Consider the following 21,891-nt stretch of genomic DNA (forward strand, 5'->3'; position numbering starts at 1 on the left):
CCCTTCTTGGAGATGTGTTTTGGCATTAAGGGTAAATATTAAGATTAGTGATCAGAGCTTATGCCACCTTTACCACTAGTTGCCTTGGTCTTGCACTACCTGTCTTGCAGGCGCAAACTTGACTTGTTTGTCTGGCAGAGAACATTTGTTTTGCTAATCTTTCATCGCACATTCTGTTTAAGTGACCATACCACCTTAGATAGATTAGCTCTGCTAACACATTCCTGGATGCTGACAATGTCAAGTTCTTTCCTAATATTCTCATTTTTAATATGATATTGCCATTGATGTCATCTGTTCACGCCTCTAATTTTTCTCAGGACTCTCATTCTGCGGTCTCTAGTTTTTGGTCAAGTGTTTTACTTCTGACCCAGCTCTCAGATCCATAAATTAAAATTGGTTTGAACACTGTCTTGTATACAGCTAATTAAGTGTTCCAACTAATTTCTCTCTTATTCCATATAAATTTATTGAATTGACTTCCTACCATACCAGCTTTGTTGATTCTATTGTCTATTTCCATATTTAATTTACCGTCTTCACTAAAAATCGGGCCTAAGTAGCTGAAACGTTTTAATTGTTTTCAAGGTTCTCCGTTCACAACGCAGTTGACATTTTCAATGATTCTGCCTATTTTCATTGTCTTTGTCTTTTTATTGCTGACCTTCATACCATATCTATTACAAGAGTTATTCAATTTAGTCAAGGAATCTTTCAGACTTGTAGCAGATTTATTTAGAAGTATAACATCGTCTGCATAAAGCAAAGAACTGAAATTGGTGTCGAGGCTAGCTGGTGAACGGACGTGCTATCGGAGAGCTCCTGAGAGATTTGTGTTTTTTGTTAATTTATTGATGTTTTGGATTCAATTTAATGGACTTAAGTGTGTAATTTTGGTATATTATTGGAGCTTTATTAGCATGGTTAGTGTTACTAAAGTGTTTCATAACATAATCTATGTCGGGAAGTCGCCGCTAGATGAATTCGTAATGTGTAGTGTTCGTGCAAGCTCCAGATAAGATAAGTATCATTTTCAGTTATCGATACAAATTACTTAATATTGTGTAGTTTTGTTTTGTTTGCCTTGTGTATTTTAGTGTGTCTGTTTTTGGTGTGTTATAACGTATAATTTGACAAAACACGTTGCAAATAAGTATGGCACCTGTGCGAAGGAAAATGGCGGCCGGTAATGATGGTTCGCCATCATTATCAAAGAACGGTAGCATAAAAGAAATGAGTCAGTGTACTAGCTGTGAAATGTACGTTTTGCGGAGTGCGGTCGGAGTGTGGTTAGATGATAATAAAGGATTGAATGTGTGTAGAAAATGTAGGGAGAATGAGGAATTGAAGTGTATTTCGGATCGTGAGTGTGATATTTTTGTCAACCTTCAGAATGAAGGAAATAGGGATATGACAAGAAACGGCAAGGTTGTACATGAAAATTGTGAGAGTGTGAATGTAGAAAGTGTGAATGATAGTATAAATGGTTTCTCAGAGAATAAAAAAGATGAGATAGATGCATTGAGTGAGATCGCATTGTTGAATAGTGCGATAGAAAGAGCAAAACAGCAGCTAGAGTGCATGAACAAAAGTAGACTGAATGAACCAACCAATAATAAAAGGTATGACAGGAAAATTAGACGTATGAATGTGAACATGAACAAAATGAAGGATAGAGTGCTGTATGGGGACTCATTAGTACGAGGTGTGTTAGTAGAGGATTTGACAAAATCGTACCAACCTGGTGCGACCATAAAGGACGTAACTGAGTCTATTAGAGAGCAAAAGGAAAGGGTGAAAGAAATGATTGTTGTGGCAGGTACGAATGATTTGAAAGGAGATAAAATGGAAATGATAGAAGACCTGAATGAATTGTTTGAGGTAGCAAAAGAAAAGAGTGAGAGAGTTAGAATGATTAGTCTTTTGCCACGGTATGACAGTGAAATGTTTAAAAGGAGGGCCATAATTGCGAATGACTTTATGCGTGGGTTATGTATGACGAGTGGTGTGGAATTTGTGGATGTGTGGAGTGAGTTTGATGGGCGAAAGGATCTATATAAGATGGATGGCTTGCATTTGAATGGTTACGGTGTAAGAAGACTTTAGAAAGTGTTGCTGAATGTAGTGGATGTGCAAATTCAGGGAAACTAGATTTGTTAAGGGGGGGGAGTAGATATACAGTCCTTATGGAGGCAGTTGAATGTAAGAATGAATATAATATGCCAGAGCAAATAAGGACAACAAATCTGAGTGGGATAGTTAATATAAGGCATCAAGGTAGGGTTGGGGCTAATGGGGGTCTTAAATTCATGTACACTAATACTAGGAGTATTAGGAACAAGAAGGAAGAGTTTTTGGCCATTGTTGGCACTTCCAGACCACAGGTTATAGGTATTAGTGAAACATGGCTGACTGTAGATGATATAACTAGTGGGATTGAATGTGATGGGTATAGTGTGTTCAGGAATGACAGAGAGAATAAAATGGGGGGAGGAGTATTGTTGATGTTAGCAGATGAGCTCCAGCCAAGGAGAATAGAAGTTGAATTGCAGGATAGAGAAAAGAGCACATTTGAGGCCATTTGGTGTGAGATTGTGGCTAGCAGAACTAAATATACAATCGGGTGCTGCTATAGACCAGGTGATGGAAAAGATGGTGGTGACAGTATGCACAAGCAAATAGAAGAAATGGGTGGAAGGAGGGTGATTATTATGGGAGATTTCAACTATGGTCGCATTGATTGGAGTGAGGAGAGGACACACGGAAGGAAGGAACTGAATTTTATGTGGTTATTAAGGGATAACTATCTGCGACAGCATGTAATGGAAAATACTAGGGGTCAGAGAGTGCTTGACCTAGTAATTACATCTCAGGATTTGGCTGTAACAAATATGACCACATTGCCACCAATCGGTGAGAGTGATCATAGGGTCTTAACTTGGGAGGTGGCTAAAGGTGTAGAATTTTCAATTAAGACAGGGTACATGTGGAATTATCGGGATGGAAAGTATGACAAGCTTAGGAGTTTGATTGGTTCAGTGCCATGGCATGTACAACTGCAAGGACTAGAAGTTGATAGTGCATGGGAGGTAGTTAAGAAGTGCTTGCATGAAGCAATGGCTGACTGTATACCTAGAGTCCGAATAATAAATCAAGTAGAGGTTAAATGGATGAATAACACCATTAAGCTTGAGCTGCAAAAAAAGAAACAACTATTGAGGGAATTTAAGGAGAAGGGTGACCGGCAGGCACATGAACGGTATAAAGCGCAGGCCAGAAGGGTGATGAGTGGGGTAAGAAAAGCAAAAAAGATTACGAAAGAACATTGGCCATGCAGGCTAAAGAGAATCCTAAACAGTTTTTTAGATATGTAGCATGTAAAAGGAAAAATGTACATGGCAGATTGATTTTAAAGAATGCCGATGGTAGGGAGGTAATTGAGTTACTGAGTGAGCACTTTGCCAAAGTATATCATCCAGGTGGTGACATTGCAGAAACGAATAAACCAGTAGATTATACGGGAATTGTGGTTAATGAAGTGGAGGTGAGTAGTCTATTGCATAACCTCAATGTCAATACATCTGTGGGATTGGATGGTATACCAGCTCGTGTTGTACGAGAAGCAGCTAAAGAATTGTCAGTACCCTTGACTATTTTGTTTAATTTGAGTCTCGGGTCTGGGTTAGTCCCGAGCGGGTGGAAAGAGGGGAAAATAGTTCCACTGCATAAAGGTGGTTCCAAGACTGCTGTTGTAAATTACCGACCGATTAGCATATCAGGAATGATTGTCAAGGTCTTAGAGAAATTAGTCAAGAAAAGAATACAGGATTGGATAGATGAAAATGGGATATTGTATGGGGGACAACATGGTTTTGTGAAGGGTAGATCATGCCTCAGTAACTTGCCCACGGTTTATAACACAGTGATGGCTGAACTGGATATGGGTAATGGGTTTACAGTGATACTACTGGACCTTGCCAAGGCCTTTGATAGGATACCACATGGAACCCTAATCAGTAAACTGGAGCAGATAGGTATAGATATAGGGTTGGTGAGATGGATAGAAGGGTGGTTGAAGGAGAGATATCAAAGAGTGATTTATTCAGGAGTGGAGTCTAAAAGACGTCTTGTGACTAGTGGAGTGCCACAGGGCTCTGTTCTTGGGCCACTGCTTTTCAATTTGTTCATCAATGATATTGGAAAGGATCTGAGAGGAAGTGTTCACTTGTTTGCTGATGATGCAAAGTTGGGTAGAGCAATTGTGAGTCCACAGGATGTCAAAATTTTACAGGATGATTTGGATAGTTTGGAGGACTGGGCTAGGAAAAATGGATGTCAATTTAATGTGGCAAAGTGTAAGGTTATGCACTTTGGGGTGAAAAGAATAGCAGCAGTATATCGCATTGGTGGAACCATACTCCAGGAGATTGATGAGGCCAGGGATTTGGGAGTGTTGGTGGATAGGGAGTTGAAGTTTAGGGGGCACATTGCAAAAGTAACTAAAACAGCTCACCAAATCACTTGGCTTCTGAAAAATACTTTAACATGCAGAGATGAACAAGTTGTTATCGAGCCTTGATAAGACCCCATCTGGACTTCTGTGCCCAGCTATGGGCACCAGGGTTTCTTCGTGATGGGGAGGAAGTGGAGTGGGTCCAGAGACGAGTGACCAAGATGATAGCAGGTCTGTGGAATGAACCTTATGAGAATAGGTTGAAGATTTGTGGGTTGTAGAAATTGGATGATAGGCGAAGGAGGGGTGTATGATTGAGACATTCAAATTACTGAAGGGTTTTTATAAGATTGATCCAGAAGATATTTTTGAAAATATGACTGGTGGTGGGAGGAGTAGGGGCCATGCATGGAAGCTGGGCAAGAGCGTGGTTGACAAGGGTGTTAGAGCTAGGTTCTTTACTTGGAGAGTGGTAAATGAGTGGAATAAGCTTCCAGAGTCTGTTGTGGGTGCTACGACCATGAATGAGTTCAAGGCAAGGTATGATAGATACTGTGTGAATGTTGAATAGTTGTTCTTGACATGATGTTAGGGCCTCCCTCGATGAGTCTGTCGACTCCTTGGAGTTGCCCGGAACAATAATAATAATAATAATAATAATAACTGACATTAACATTTCCAATTTTGATATCATGTTTAATACCACTTTTCTTCATAATATGATCCATATAGATAATGAATAACAGAGGGAATAATGTACATCCTTGTCTCACACCAGATTTAACATTAAAAAATCTTCCTGTACTTCCTTCAATTCTAACTGCTGACTTACAACTCAAATAAAAAGACTAAGTATTGCTTGATATAATGCCCCACTGACACAATATAACTGTAGCATATTAAATAGTTTCTCTCTCTTGGCATTTTCAATGCCTTTTCCAGATCGATAAAACTTAAATGCAGATCTTTGTTATATTCCCATGCTTTCTCAACTATTTGTCGTAAAGTGAAGATCTGATCCTGACAGCCTCTATTTGACCTCAGTCTTGCTTGTTCTCCACCAAGTTTTTCTTCCACAATTCTTCTCAACCGTTTCTCAAATATACTGGCATAAATCTTATCATCTCTAACTCCTTTTACAGCACTCTTTCCTCCATTTCTAAGCTTCTTCAACAACCTGTAGAATATCTTGCCACCTTCCTGATATTTATTTTCTATGTTCTTGCCAAAGTCCTCCCTTGAGTTTTGTTTAGCTAGTTTTACACAGTGTTTAGCTTTCTTACATTTGTCTCTGTATTCTCTCAGAGAATAAGCTGACTTATTTGCCAGGAATGTTTGATTTGCTTTCTTCTTTTCATTCACTGCCTTTTTAACATCCTGTGTCCACCATGGAGTTCTGATTTTTCTATCCTTGCAGACAATCTCACCACATGCCTCTCTGGCTCAATCAATCCGTGTTTTCTTCAAGGCTTGCCACTGAATCTCCAAGGTTTGGTTGTTGTTCTCAAACTCTTTCATTTTTTCTTCATCTTTGTGTATTTTAGTCTATAGTTCACATCTGAGAGCTGCTCAACTTTTATTCTCTTTAAAACTTTCTTACATGTTATTCTTTACAATATGAAATTCAGTTTTAACCTACTCAAAACTAAATAGTGATCACTTCCAATTTCAAATCCTCTGTACACTCTGTTGACCTGCACCAGGGAGAAAACATCACAATTAACAATTAACATAGTCAGTGAGACTTTTCTTATTCCTTGCCTCTTCTTTCCATGTGAATTTGTGCACATTTTTATGTTGAAACATGGTGTTAGTAATAACCAATCCATGCCCTGAGCAGAAACCCAACAGGTATTTGCCATTATTATTTGCTTTGCTCTTTTCTCCAAATTTTCCCAAAATATTTTTGTATGTTTGTGAGTCATTTCCTACTCTGCTATTTAGATCCCCAACAAGGACAAACTTTTCCCTTTTCATTGTGTCAGTTGCTTTTTCTAAACCATCAAAAAATTCCTCCACTTCTACCTTAGTAGAACCTTCTGTGGGACCATAGGCACAAATAAGTCTCATTGTCCAGTTCCCCATTCTGATATTTGCTCACATCACTCTACTTGAGACTGCCTGGCATTCAAGAAGATTAGCCTCATATTTTGTGTTCAATACTATGACTACTCCTTCTTTTCCTTGATTGTCATTTCCTGAATATAACATTCTGTATTTATTGCTCAGAAAGATCTCACCAGTTTTTGTCTTTTTTTGTTTCAGTCACCTCTATTATTTCAATCTGGTACTTATCTAATTCCTCAGCAAGCTCCGTTTCTGTGCAATTCAGGCTTCTTATGTTGATAGTACCGATCTTTAACTCTGGTGATGTTGGGTTGGGGTGTGTTTTCAGATTTGTTCCAGTAGCTGACTTTTCGCTGTTCACTCTGGTTCTCTGCCAGAAACAACAGGGCCCTGTTTAACTGGGCGATGCCTCAGCCGTCATGAAATTTTGTCATGTTGTACCATCATTTTGTATTTTAGTTTAAACCAATAAGAATACAATTTGGTACAACATGACAAAATTTCATGCCAGCTGAGGCATCGGCCAGTTAAAAAAATTCCAACATCTTTCTCTAAATCCAGAATAATTTAATAATAAGGTGAGACACCTTTTGGCATAAAGGGGTGCTTAAGGGTCAAAGCTATATAACTTAGAGGAGACCTTTACATAGCCTTTAAAGGAATGCGAAAAACCGACCAGGGCTTCTGACCTAATGTCCATTTCTCACCTTCCTTTAAAGGCTATGTAAAGGTCTCCTCTCAGTTATATAGTTTTGACCCTTAAGCACCTCTTTATGCCAAAAGGTGTCTCACCTTATTATTAAATTATTCTGGATTTAGAGAAAGATGTTGGAATTTTTTTCCCACTTGGTTAGACTATAATAAATTTAGTTTAATCCAAGTGTAAGCAAACAAAGTTTGCGCCTGAAGTATCTTCAGGACTGAGGCAACTCGTGGTAAATGTGGACCAAGCTCTCATCACTACTTGTCTTAGTATCTCCCATAATGCAAAGCACATCTCTTTCAGACTTGTATAATGTTATGCATTAAGGGAAGGGTTACCACCCAGACCGGTTTTGACCTTGATTGAGGTCTCGTCAGTGGGAGCCAGACTCAGAGTTGGTAATACCAAGGTGGAAGCAATCGAAAAGTCATCTTTACCTGTACAAGTTGCCCTTCCCTTAATTCATAGCATTATACATGTCTGTAAGGAGATGTGCTTTTCATTATGGGAGGTACTAAGACAAGTAGTGATGAGAGCTTGGTCCACCTTTACCACGAGTTGCCTCAGTCCTGAAGATACTTCAGGCACAAACTTTGTTTGCTTACACTTGGATAAAGGATTAAACTAAATTTATTATAGTCTAACCAAGTGGGAAAAAACTTCCAACATATTTCTCTAAATCCAGAGTAATTTAATAATAAGGTGAGACACCTTTTGGCAACTCGTATAGGTAAAGATAACTTCTCCATTGCTTCCACCTTTGTATCACCACCTCTGGGTCTGGCTCCCACTGACGAGACCTCAATAAAGGGCAAAACTGGTCTGGTTAGTGGCCCTTCCCTTAATGCATAGCATTATACATGTCTGTAGGAAGATGTGCTTTGCATTATGGGAAATACTAAGACAAGTAGTGATGAGAACTTGGTGCACCTTTACCACGAGTTGTCTCAGTCCTGAAGATACTTCAGGCACAAACTTTGTTTGCTTACACTTGATAAAGGATTCAACTAAATTTATTTTAATTCTTTTGTTCCAGTATTTGTAATGTGCAATTTTTTAAAAAAAATTGATTTGAGAATAATCATTACTCCTGCTTTTACACTTTCATCTGAACCGTTTTGTTTCTATTATGGTCTGTGTAGCTCAGTGGAACAGGTGTTTGCTTCCTCTACACTAACCACCTGAAGAAAAACTTCGAAGGAAATTGACTGTGGAATCCAAACTATTTCAAACAATAACATATCATGTTATGGACCACAAGGTGGCGACACTTGACAGTTGTCTCTTCATCCAATCTTCTAGCTTTACAACTCTTTATGAGTCTAAGCTCACAAAACAATTTTTAGCCTGGCAGATTTCAATTGTTTAGCTTTCTTAACAAAAGATTTTTTTACAGGAATAGGTTGTTAGTCCATTGCCAAACCTCCAACCTGGAGGACCAGTCTCCCAAATGTTTGTCCTCTGGAGGCAGGGTGGCTCAACAATACCCTCAGGCACTGGGTACCCATTTTAGTTGCCTCTTCATCAGATGCTGCTCATAATTAGTGATAGTCTTGGGCCAGCTCTATTTGATTAGAGATTGAATTCCCTCAATCTCTAATCTATCCCCTCAGTTTCCAAAAGTTGGGATTAAAATGGCTTATTCCCTATAAGGGAATAAAAGGCATTAGTTGATTTTTTTTTCTTATTATTACTGCTAATTTGATATTTATTTCTTTAGAGTTTTGTGTAGATCTTGGTATTTGTGATGAATACTCCTGACATTTCAGTAGCAGCATTCCAGATATTTTTAGTTTATTTTCATTCTTTTTCTTTTCCTTGGCCTTCTCATATCTGTTAACCTGCTGTATTCTAGAGTGACAGTCCAGTTATTACTTGTTTCCCAAGACTTAAGATAGAGATTCAGTTGAGGTTGGTTACTGGCCATCTGCAGCCTACTTTGGTTGTGTGTGTGTGTGTGTGTGGAACTGCTACATAAGGGCCACCAAACTTGCCCTATGTCTCTTCCCCCTTCCCCCTTCTCTTGTTTGTACCTAAGTTTCCGCTCTGTTGTTCAGGTTCCAGTGTTCACATGGAGGTGAGAGTTGGATTAGAGAGGAGAGGCTATGTGATCCTACTTGAGAGGATCATATATTGCACATCCATTCACCCTGGTTGTCTGATGAAAATAGTGATGGCCTTATTTACAAGCCCCCTTCATGTCCCCTGTTATGTCCCAGCCAGCATGAAATTCCATCATGCTGTACCATCATCTTGTTATGGTTTAAGACAACACAATTTGATTGGTGAAATCCCAAATTTCCAGTCCATCCTTGTTCATTCGGTATTCAGGTATCCAGGTATACTTACTAATGAGGTATACTTACTAACCAGTTCTGAACAATTAACTATGTTAATTTCTTGCAATTGGGATATAGTTATATAAAATATAAAAATTGATTTTGTCATAAACTGTGTTTTATTTGCTCAATTAAATCTCTCTCTATATTTTTTTTTTTTTTTTTTCAGGAAATAGTTTGCATTTTCAACATATTTATATAATTGATTTGATGTTCATTAATCATTTGCTTTTGCTGATGATGATAAAGATAGCATTATCCTAGAAAAATATCAGCTGATAACTCTAAGAAATTTAACGTTTTTAATGAATCATGTTTCTTTCCATTGTATTTTGTTAAAATATTGATATAGCAGGACATAAGCTTAAAATGTATGTGTATTAATTGAATGTCATGCAATTCTGACATTATTAATATTTTGCATGTCTTGTAGTGAACTATGTTCCAAAAAAACTGTGAAGTTATCAACCAAATCACGGGATACTGGAGGAGGTTTTCTTTTGGAGGAGGAGGATGAAGATGAACAAGATGTTCGAGAACGAGTAATAACTGTTCCTCCTGCCCCTCCAATTGCTGAGGAAAGGCCTCATTGTGAAGAATGTGAAAAGGAGTTTTTGGATTCATTTCTTAATAGCCATTTTGATGTTTCTATATGTGATAATTGCAGGTTTGTTTATTTAGATTATTTTTCTTTTCAGAGGACAAATTAAAGTTTTCTGTAACTACCTCTGATGAAATTTTCATTATATGGAACTGGGGGGGGAGAGAGAACATGGCATCCATGAAAGTTAAGTTTGTTCACAGTCAAGAAAGGGGGTGAGAGCTAGGTTTTGCTCTCAAGTGCTCTCGCTTGAGCATTTCAAGACTTGTTCCAGCAAGTCTTGAAATGATATTATTTCTTTTAATTTTGTTGGATAGGTTGGTGATGTGCCTTTTAAAGATCACTATAAAGATCTGTTACTAAATGTTTTATAGAAATTTGGGTGGTGGACATAATGATATGTTTTAAAAAATGGTTAAACTGTTTAACTCATTGTGTTAATATTTTGAATGTTAACGTATTCATTTTGCTCTCTCTCTCTTCCCAAATGATGCTCATGTTACAGTGAGCAAAATATATAGGAGTTGTAAATAAATTCTAATTTCCTTTACATGCATGATTGTTTTTTAAAATATATCATTAGTGTATCACCATATTTTTAAAATACTCTAGATCACATGCTTACACTTGGATATAGGATTAAAACAAGCGTATATTATTATTATCATATATTATTATTATTATTATTATTATTATATTCCAGGAAGTCAAGGACTCATCGAGAGAGGCTATAAATCACCCAAACCAGCTGTGATACCTTCCGTTAAATTAATTCACACTAGATGCGCTCACTACTCCTGAAAGCAAACCATTCCACTCACTGCTCTATGAGAGCAAAACCTAGCTCTCACCCCTTTCTTGACTGTGAACAAACTTAACTTTCATGGATGCCGTGTTCTTTCTTTCTCTCTCCCCTGGTTCCATATAACGAAAAATTCATCAGATGATATCCTGTAGCACACACACACACTCAGAAGGTTATAGACCTCTGTCATATCACTCCTCTTTCTTCTGCTAACTGGGGTCTGTAATGACATACAATCTATCCTCATAATCTAAATTCCATAATCTGGATATGATCTTTGTAGCTCTTCTTTGCACCCTTCCATAGCATCTTTATTCCCTTGGAACCTGAGAGAGACCAAATCTGCACACAATAATCCAGGCGCAGTCTTATCAAGGCCTTATAAAAAGGCAAAATGACTTCCTTACCCTTACATGTCAAGATTCACTTCAACATTGCAATTATCTTTTGAGTTGCATTTGCAACTTTTGATATGTAAACTTTGAACTTCAGATTACTATTATGCCAAGATCCCTATCCTCATTCTTGTAGCATAATCCTGGTAATATAATATGCTGCTGGAAATCTCATCTTGCCAAAGTGCATAACTTTATACTTACTAACATTAAACTTGATATCCATTTTTGTTTGCCCAAATTTCCAGTCTATTCAAATCATTTTGTAAGTTCTGGATATCAGTAACGTTCCTGATTGACCTGCCTATCTTTGCATCATCAGCAAACAGTTGCACATCTCCTATTAGACCCTTCCTAATGTCATTAATGTATAGATTGAACAACAACGACCTGATGACTGAATCCTGAGATACTCCACTAGTCACCTTAAATCTAGCACATTCACACCGATCATATACCACTTTTTGATATATGCCTGTCAACCACTTATCCAAGTCAAGTTATATTCCAATCCCATATATTCCTATAACTATAGGAATATATGGGATTGGAATATAACTTGACTATTATTAACACCACTACTAATTGCATTCTTACTAAACTTCCAAGGATAGTTCCTAGTTCTCTAACTACTTGTCATATATTTGAAAAATTTTTTACACATCAATTTTATATCATCATCATCATCATCAAATTCCTGCCATGTACCCTCAAGGGGTGTACAGGATATGACAGTACTACATAAAAAAATTATATCATTACTAACTTCCTATCTACAATTTTCCTCCAAATCAGTCTGTTACTTGTCAAGACTCCAACATTATCAGATCTTATATTTCTATCATCTAAGGCACTTTGTACCATATCAATCCATCTATATCTTGGTCTTCCTCTGGGTCGTTTTCCTGCCAACCTGGCAGAGAACACTTGTTTTGCTAATCTTTCCTCTCCCATTCTATTTAAGTGACCATACCACCTGAGATTAGCTCTGCTAACACATTCCTGGATGCTGACAATGTCAAGTTCTTTCCTAATATCCTCATTTTTAATATGATATTGCCATTGATGACATCTGTTCACGCCTCTAATCTTTCTCAGGACTCTCATATCTGCGGTCTCTAGTCTTTGGTCAAGTGTTTTACTTCTGACCCAGCTCTCAGATCCATAAGTTAACACTGGTTTGAACACTGTCTTGTAAACAACTAATTTAGTGTTCCGACTAATTTCTCTCTTATTCCATATGAATTTATTCAATTGACTTCCCACCATACCAGCTTTGTTGATTCTGTTGTCTATTTCTATATTTAATTTACCATCTTCAGTAAAAAACGTGCCCAAGTAGCTGAAATGTTTTACTTGTTCCACAGGTTCTCCATTCACAGCACAGTTGACATTTTCAATGATTCTGCCTATTTTCATTGTCTTTGTCTTTTTATTGCTGACCTTCATACCCTATCTATTACAACAGCTATTCAATTTAGTCAGAGAATCTTGCAGACTTGTAGCGGATTTATTTAGAAGTATAACATCATCCGCATAAAGCAAAGAGCTGACATTAACATCTCCAATTTTGATATCATGTTTAATACCACTTTCCTTCATAATGTGATCCATATAGATAATGAATAACAGAGGGGATAATGTACATCCTTGTCTCATACCAGATTTAACATTAAACCATCTTCCTGTACTTCCTTCAATTCTAACTGCGGACTTACAACTTGAATAAAGACTAAGTATTGCTTGATATAATGCCCCATTGACACCATATAACTGCAGCGTATTGAATAGCTTCTCTCTTGGCACCTTGTCATATGCCTTTTCCAAATCGACACAACTTAAATACAGATCTTTGTTATATTCCCATGCTTTCTCGACTATTTGTCGTAAAGTGAAGATCTGATCCTGACAGCCTCTATTTGGCCTGAATCCAGCTTGTTTTTCACCAAGCTTTTCTTCCACAATTCTTCTCAACTGTTTCTCAAGTATACTTGCATAGATCTTGCCAGGAACACTCAGTAGGGAAATACCTCTGTAATTCTCACATTCAGTTTTTTTCCCTTTTTATATATGGGTACTATGAGAGCTCTACTCCAATCATCGGGAATTCGTTCCTCTGTCCAGGCTTTCTGAACTATGCAGTGCAGCCACTGTAAGACTCTTATACCACCATACTTCAGCATTTCTGGTCGAATATCATCTACTCCTGCTGCCTTTCCACATTTCAACCCTTTGATGGCTTTTTCTACTTCAAGTATGGATATGTATTCCTGACTGCATGGCTGGTCATTTTTTTTTATCACTGTGCTGTCATCACTGCTTGTTTCATTTAGCAGTTTTTCAAAGTAATTACTCCATACTTCAAGGATATCTTTTTCTCCTGTTTTCATATCACCTTTATCATCGCTAACTCCTTTTACAGCGCTCTTTCCTCCATTCCTAAGCTTCTTCAACAGCCTCCAGAATATTATGCCACCTTCTTGATATTTATTTTCTATATTCTTGCCATAGTCTTCCCATGACTTTTGTTTAGCTAGTTTTACACACTGTTTAACTTTCTTACATTTGTCTCTGTATTCTGTAAGAGTAAAAGCTGATTTATTTGCCAGGAACTTTTGTTATGCTTTCTTCTTTTCCTTCACTGCCTCTTTAACTTCTTGTGTCCACCAGAGAGTTCTGTTTTTTTTATCCTTGCACACAACCTCACCACATGCCTCTCTGGCTCAATCAATCAGGGTTTTCCTCAAGGCTTGCCACTGAATCTCCAAGGTTTGATTCCTGTTCTCAAACTCTTTCAATTTCTTTTCAATAATCTTTCTGTATTTTAATCTACAGTTCACATCTGAGAGCTGCTCAACTTTTATTCGCTTTAAAACTTTCCTACATGTCATTCTTTTCAATATGAAATTCAATTTTATTCTGCTCAAGACTAAATAATGATCACTTCCAATTTCAAATCCTCTGTACACTCTGGTGTCCTGCACCAGGGAGAAAACATCACTATCAACAATAACATAGTCAATGAGACTTTTCTTATTCCTAGCCTCTTCTCTCCATGTGAATTTGTGTGTATTTTTATGTTGGAACATGGTGTTAGTAATAACCAGTCCATGTCCTGAGCAGAAATCCAACAGATATTTGCCATTGTTATTAGCTTTGCTCTTTTCTCTAAATTTTCCCAAAATATTTTTGTATGTCTCACAATCATTTCCTACTCTGCTATTTAGATCCCCAACAAGGACCAACTTTTCCTTTTTCATTGTGTCAGTTGCTTTTTCTAAACCATCAAAAAATTCCTCCACTTCTACCTTAGTAGAACCTTCTATGGGACCATAGGCACAAATAAGTCTCATTGTCCAGTTCCCTATTCTCATATTTGCCCACATTACTCTACTTGAGACTGACTGCCATTCAAGAAGATTAGCCTCATATTTTGTGTTGAATACTATGGCTACTCCTTTTCCTTGATTGTCATTGCCTGAATATAACATTTTGTATTTATTGCTCAGTTCTCACCAGTTTTGGTCTTTTTTTGTTTCAGTCACTCCTATTATGTCGATCTGGTACTTATCTAATTCCTCAACTAGCTCCATTTCTTTGCCATTCAGGCATCTTACGTTGATCGTACCGATCTTTAACTCTGGTGATGTTGAGTTGGAGTTTGTTTTCAGATTTGTTCCAGTAGCTGACTTTTCGCTGTTCGCCCTGGTTCCCTGGCGAAAACAACGGGGGCCTTGTTTAACCAGGTGACGCTCCAGCCAGCATGAAATTTTGTCATGTTGTACCATCATTTTTTATTTTGGTTTAACCAATAAGAATACAATTTGGTCGGCTAAATCCCAAATTGCCAGCCCATCCTCGTTTGTTCAGTATCAAAGTAGATACCCAACAGGTGAGGATTGGACATTAGATCAGAAGCCCTTGTCGGTTCTCCGCATTCCTTTAAAGGCTATGTGGAGGTCTCCTCTCAGTTATACAGCTTTGACCCTTAAGCACCCCATCAATTTTATAAATCACCTTTAATATATTAAAAGTTTCTATCATGTCTCCTCTTTTCTGCCTATCAACTAAACTTTGTAATTCACAAACCTTCAACTTATCCTCATAGCAAGCTTGTCACAGACCTGTCACCAGCTTAGTCACTCATCTGAATCTTCTATATCACCTCCTGGTGCATAAGAAATATGGGTCACCAAATCTGTTCACAGTAGTCAAGATGCAGCTGGATCATACTCTTATAAAAAGGAAAAATAACTTCTCTATCTTTACTTCTTAGTATCTTTTTCAACATCCAAGTAATCCTTTGAGCCATTTTACCAATTTTTGCAATATGCCATGTAAACTTCAATTCTCTGTCCACCATTTTCCCCAAATCCCTAGTCTCATTAGTTTCCTGCAATCTAGTACCATCGGTATGTAATCTTTTCAACCTGAAGTGCATCAAATTACATTTTGCAACATTAAATTGATAGTAATTCTCCTTTGCTACAATGCAAATTTATTTAAATCATCCTTTAGAATATCTACATCACCTTTATCTATTATTGCTTTCTCCGGTTTTGCATTATCAACAAACATCCAGTCCCACTGCTAGATGTTCACATTGATATTTTTCAATAGGCTGAACACCTCATCTTCATTTATTTCAATTTTGATATGCATCACTGTCACATCAGCAATTGCAAAATCTTCACCTGGATGATACACCTTTTTTTAGCAACTCAACTATTTTTTTTGCCTCTGTTGCCTTCCTACCATTATTGTTGTTTAATGCCATCCTACCATAGTTGTTTTTCTTCTTACTTGCCACATAACAAAAAAGCTCTTGGGTTTACTTTGGCCTGCTTAGCTAATTTTCCCTCATAATCTGATTTGACCTTTCTTACCAAACTTGTCATCCTTCTTGCTTGCACTTTGTACTACTCATGAGTAGTACACCTTTTTCTTTACTGCAGCTCTTGCTTTATAACTACTCATCCATTTAATTCCCACTTGGTTTCTTTTCCTGACCTTGGGTATGCAGTCTACTGCTTCTCTGAAACAATCTAACCAGCTTCTCAAGCCATGGCACTGCTCCAAGATTACTCCTAAGTCTGTTATAATTACCAGCTTTATAGTTCAACATAGATTCAATCTGATTATCTTTTTCTGTCAGCTTACAAGTAGAGTTATGTTCTCCATGTTAGGGGACTAGCCTGATGATGGAATAGTTCAGTGGTAGGGCTGCTTCTGAACTTGCCTTCTTCCGAATTTAAACCCATAGGAGGAATGGGGTATATTGAAGGGGGAAAGAGTAGATTATAGAAGAATTATAGTAAGGTTTACAGGCATAGTTGTAAGGCCAAAAATAAAAAGACCCCCCATGGCCCTCAAGTACTCTAATAGAATAAGGGTCATAAAATAAGAAGAATTGGCTGATAAGGCCTTATAGGAAAGATTAAAGTAAGTGGATCTTTCTTAAGGCACTCCCAAGGGATCCTTGGGAGTGCCGCTTCCCTTACAATCAAGATGATTGCCCCCTTATGGCCTTGTTGGTCCACGAGTCCTTATTCAGTATGTTTGGACCACCCCCACCATACACACATGGTGGGCTCCCCTATCTGCCACCCAGGTGACATGCTCTCTAGGGGTTACAGGGTCCCCCCCCCCGAGAGAACCAGTAATAGAAAAAATTAAAAAATATAAACATAAATGGATGGAACATGTTCAAAGAATGAAAACAGAAAGATTACCAAAACAAGCCTTAAAGTACAAGCCATTAGGAAAAAGAAAACCAGGACGGCCTCTTAAATGATTCAACGGTGACTTCTAAGGCCAGAACAGGCTACACTAGGCCTAAATCCTTGATACACATGATGATAGTTCAACATAAACCCTTTCTTGACAGAGAATTCCACATTTTTGGCAACTTCCCAGAATAAGACTGCATGGTCACTCTTCTCAGTTGGAGGCAGTGTCTACCTTAGTTATGGATGTATCGTGTGATGTTATTATCAGATCCAACACTCTTAAAAATCCCTTGTCATCGCTATAATATGTTGTTTCATGTAATTTCCATTAGCAGTTGTATAAATTCCACTTCCATCTTGCCATGCCCCCTTTCCTCCCTCCAATCTATGTCCCTATAGTTCGTCTCCCATAATGATTGTGTAGCCTGCACTCGTTGTGCTAATCTGCCAATACATGGTATCTACATCTTCCTGTTGACTCTCCTGCTGTATAGCAGCATCCAACAACATAGTCTGTCCTATTGGCCTCTATCTCACACCAGACAGCCTTAAACGAATCATTTACCCAGACCTAATAATCCTCTGACTACTAATTTTGTTAATTGTAATTCTTCATCTATCATCAATAGTATCCCACCTCCTATCCTATTCCTTCTATTTCCCCTGAAAATACAATATCCTTTACATTCTATCCCTGTAACTATATTTTCTATCAACCAGGTCTCGCTGATGCCTATAATTTTTGGACAATTCGAGCTGACCAATGCCAGAAACTCTTCTCCCTTATTCCTGATACTTCTTCCATTCATGTACAACATCCTGTTTTACCCACAGTTACTCTTGTGCAATGTCATTACTAACCCATTCGAATTGGAAACCTGTGAAATCGCATTTAGCATTGCATAATCGTTTCTGTACACATGCTCACTTATCACAGGGGGTGGCCAGACACATGCTTGATTGCATCCCTCCTAATATCTCTAGTTTCTCTGGTTTTTATATTTCCAAACTCTCACTAAACAACACTCTCCAAACATCTAATTCCAAAACCATTTAAATGTAATCAGTCATCCATATATAAATGCTTTCTGTTCATCAAATTCACTCCACACATCAATAAACTGCACACAGTTCCTCCTGCACAATCTTCTCATGAACTTATTAGCAATCATGACTCTAACTCTCCTATCATACCGAGGCAACAGACTCACAATTTTTACTTCTTTATTCTTTCATATTTGCTTCTTGTAACAACTCTTTCATATCTTCTCTCATTTCATATTTCTTCCCTTTTAAATTATTTGTTCCTGCCATAACAATCATCTCTTTCACTTCTCTCTTCTAAAACTAACAGTGTCACTAACATCCTTGATTTTTGCACCTGTGAAAATCACAACACTATTGCTATATAAAACCAGCATTTGGAGAGTACAAAATTTAAAGGTTGTTTAAAGTGCTCCTGAGAAAATAATGATCATAAGAGGCATGAGAATAGCCTGGGACAAGGTACTTTTTCTCTTAAATTGACTATAACAAATCTTGCATTGTCAGAAGTTTTTTTGATCCCTAGAAGTTACTATAATAAATAAGTCACAAAAATTAATAATGCATTCTATTTTTCTTCTGAAAATAGAGATGCAAAAGACAAACATCGTCTTATTACAAGAACAGATGCTAAGAAAGAATTTTTATTAAAAGATTGTGATTTGGACAAACGAGAACCTCTACTGAAGTTTTTATTGAAGAAAAACCCTCACTATTCCCGTGGTGACATGAAGCTTTATCTTCAATCCCAGGTAAGTTGTTAAGAATAATATTGATTTTGATTAATAGGTAATAGATAATTCTCATCACTCACCTTTGCTTATCAGAGGCCCAACATGGTGGGTAAAGACTTTGGTCTCTAGAGAGCAGGTTTCCCGGTTTATCTGAATCGCTGACCTATGGTAGTAATGTGCTACAGCTTTTTGTAAACAGAATTAATATAAAAATAATATCCATTCCTCTAATCTCCAGTGATGCCTTTTTGTTCTCCAAATGCTAAAATTCTTAGCCTTTCTTTGGAAATCAATTGACAGTTAATTTATACCCTTAGTCATCAAAGGATAGCTGAGCTCAGGGCTCTCAATGATATGTAAGACACTGGGGTGAGATTACGATGGACACATGTTGCCTTCTTGTTACCCTAAATGATAACACCCATATTGTTGTCTGAGATCATATTGTTTGCCACCTTGGTTGCCATGTGGTTTTGAGTACCCGCTGTGCAACCAGCAACCTGTAGATTCAAATGCCTCCTTCAGCATGGATGTTTGCAATTGTCTTTAGGCAGTAGATGAATTTCATTGGCAAGTGTAAGACCACTGTCCCACTTATGGCAAGGCCTGAAGTGGCTTAAAAAATTTCCATGTTTGGTCTCTAGAGTAGGGTTCCAGACCAGGGGAAAAAAAAAGAATAAAAAATACAAAAATAATTATAAAAATTAATTAAAAAAATCCTTAGCCCACCTACTGTACTTATGTACTTTAGCTTAACAACAAAACAACCGTGGTGCACTGGGGGGGGGGGGGACCAAAGAAAAAGGGAAAAAACATTAGAAAATTTTCCAAAAATCTTTTCCTAGTTAAAATTCTTTTTTTTTTTTTTAATCTTGTGTCATGTCTTCTATTTCTATACTAATGAATTAGCAGTCATTGCAGATGCTCAGTCATAGGTCGTATGCGATGCGTAGTATGTATTCTCAAATCATCTACTCAACTCGTCCCCCCCCCCCCCCCCCAAGATTAAATCCTGAGTGCGCTACTGCCTGTGTGAAATGGTATTTGTATCTATAGCACTAGGCCTCTGGAAGAAAGACTGTTCTAAGTTTGATTCTATTAGCTGACTAGAGAAACTTTTTCTAAGCCTTTCTTTGACTGGTTCTCAAATTAGTTAATCCCTGGCACTAGCAAGTAGGATTTTTAATCCCACAATCAAGAAAATATTGACCTTAGAACTTGCACTATTTCAGACAGTATAGTGTGTTCTGGACCTTGAGATGGTGGCAGTGGGCTACTGTACTCTCCTCCCCAGATGCCATTTAAAATTGGTAGTCTTAGGCCCAAGATAGAAATATGTGGAAGAAAATTGTTTGAGCAGCAGACCCCCAGGACTGTCTGAAACTAAAATGCTGAAAAAAAGAAGTCTTAGGTCAACTATCTGTAATTGGCTGCCTCTCCCAGTTTTCAAAAATTAGGATTAAATGGCCTCTTCTGCTCCCTTTTGCAAATAAGTCATTAGTAGATTTATTATTTATGTCTACAACCTTTCATGGTGAGAGTTACATTATAAAAATAAAAAAGGCAGGGGAGAGGAAAGTATGAGTTCTATGGCCAATTTTCTTGGTAGAATTAAAAACATTTCAGGAGACAAAAATCTACAGGTATGCATGTGCCAGAGATAGAATAACTTCAGACCAGCTGAAGAAATGCCTAGAAAAAGTTCTCCTGGTGGTTTAGCAATTTGGAAAAAATATTTCCACAAGGCTGTGCATAAAAATACCAATGATGAGAGTTGTGTTTATTAATTAATTACTCAAAGACTAATAAAAATTTAGTGAAGATGGCAAATTAAATTTGGAAAGAGACAACAGAATTGGCAAAGCTGGTATGGTAGGAAGTCAATTTATATGGATCCATATAAATGAATAAATTTATATGGAATAAGAGTGAGATAGTCAAAACACTAAACTAGCTGTATACAAGACTGTGTTCAAACCAGTTTTAACTTATGAATCTGAGAGCTGGGTTCTACTGCCCTACTCATTGGCAGTAGAATTCCTTATATATAATATAAGGAATTCTACTTCCAATGCCTTTAGGACAGTAGGAGAACCCTAAAAGTTATATATAAGGAATAAGTGTCATATTTAGTAAGCAGGATATTTAGTAGAATTATAGGGGATAGAACTGAATTCAATATCTCTTGTAATGGCAGAAGAACAGTCTGATTTTACAGAGAAGTCTTGTTCGAAAATTATATTTTCCTTATTACAAATGCTAAGAAGTCCCATTTATTATTATTATTATTTTTTTTTATTTATTTTTTTTTTTGTACTGGAGAAAGTTTATGATACTGTCCCAAGGAAGAAAATTTGGGAGGCATTGAAGAAAGTAGGTGTAGATGAAGAAATGGCAGAGGATGTACCGGCGATCTCAATCTGCTATAAAGATTGGAGACAATCTTTATTCAATTTAATACTAGCAAGGGACTCAAGCAGGGATTCTGTATGTCACTAACATTGTTCTTGAGTTAGAGGTGGAAACCATAAAATCAGTTGATACCTTCAATTATCTGAACTCTGATAAGACTTATCCATCATGGATAAGTCTTATCAGTGTGAAATGAGCATATTTTGATTGGGGGTGAGCAGCTATTAAAACCATGAATGATATTTTATGGAGTCTTAAGGTCTCAAGGAAAACTAAGATGCTATGTTATTGTTATAGGAAGTATAATGACCTACCAATGTAGGTGTTGGACCCTCACTAATGTTCAAATGAAACAACCAGAGGTTGTGTTGGTGATTTACTTCAGACAGAGTATAAGTCGTATGAATTATCTGAAGAATGTATGTTCTTCAGGTAATTCATATGGCTTATCAACTTCGAATAGAGACGGAAGGTGAAGAGCATATCACGGAGAGGATGGATGCACATGCTTTGAAATAGTATGGACATGGCCAGAGAATGAGAGAATATGGCCATTGAGAATTATGAATTGGTCACCTCTCCCCCAGATGGAGGAAAAGAGGAAGACCA

The 21,891-nt window shown here is 37.4% G+C and overlaps 1 protein-coding gene across 1 annotated transcript in view; it reads left to right on the forward strand.

The window, feature by feature from the left end:
* Nucleotides 1-21,891, forward strand: part of Xpac (DNA repair protein complementing XP-A cells homolog Xpac) — a 60,951-nt gene that overhangs the window by 35,108 nt on the left and 3,952 nt on the right. Inside the window, exons 3-4 of the mRNA XM_090403188.1 lie at nucleotides 9,996-10,229; nucleotides 18,726-18,888. Coding sequence (XP_090259314.1) covers nucleotides 9,996-10,229; nucleotides 18,726-18,888 — 397 coding nt within the window. The remainder of the gene's footprint in view (nucleotides 1-9,995; nucleotides 10,230-18,725; nucleotides 18,889-21,891) is intronic.

The sequence above is a fragment of the Typopeltis vanoorti genome, chromosome 13, assembly GCF_054136105.1.
Source record: "Typopeltis vanoorti isolate ZY-2024b chromosome 13, IOZ_Tvanoo_1.0, whole genome shotgun sequence".
NCBI lineage: Eukaryota > Metazoa > Arthropoda > Arachnida > Uropygi > Thelyphonidae > Typopeltis > Typopeltis vanoorti.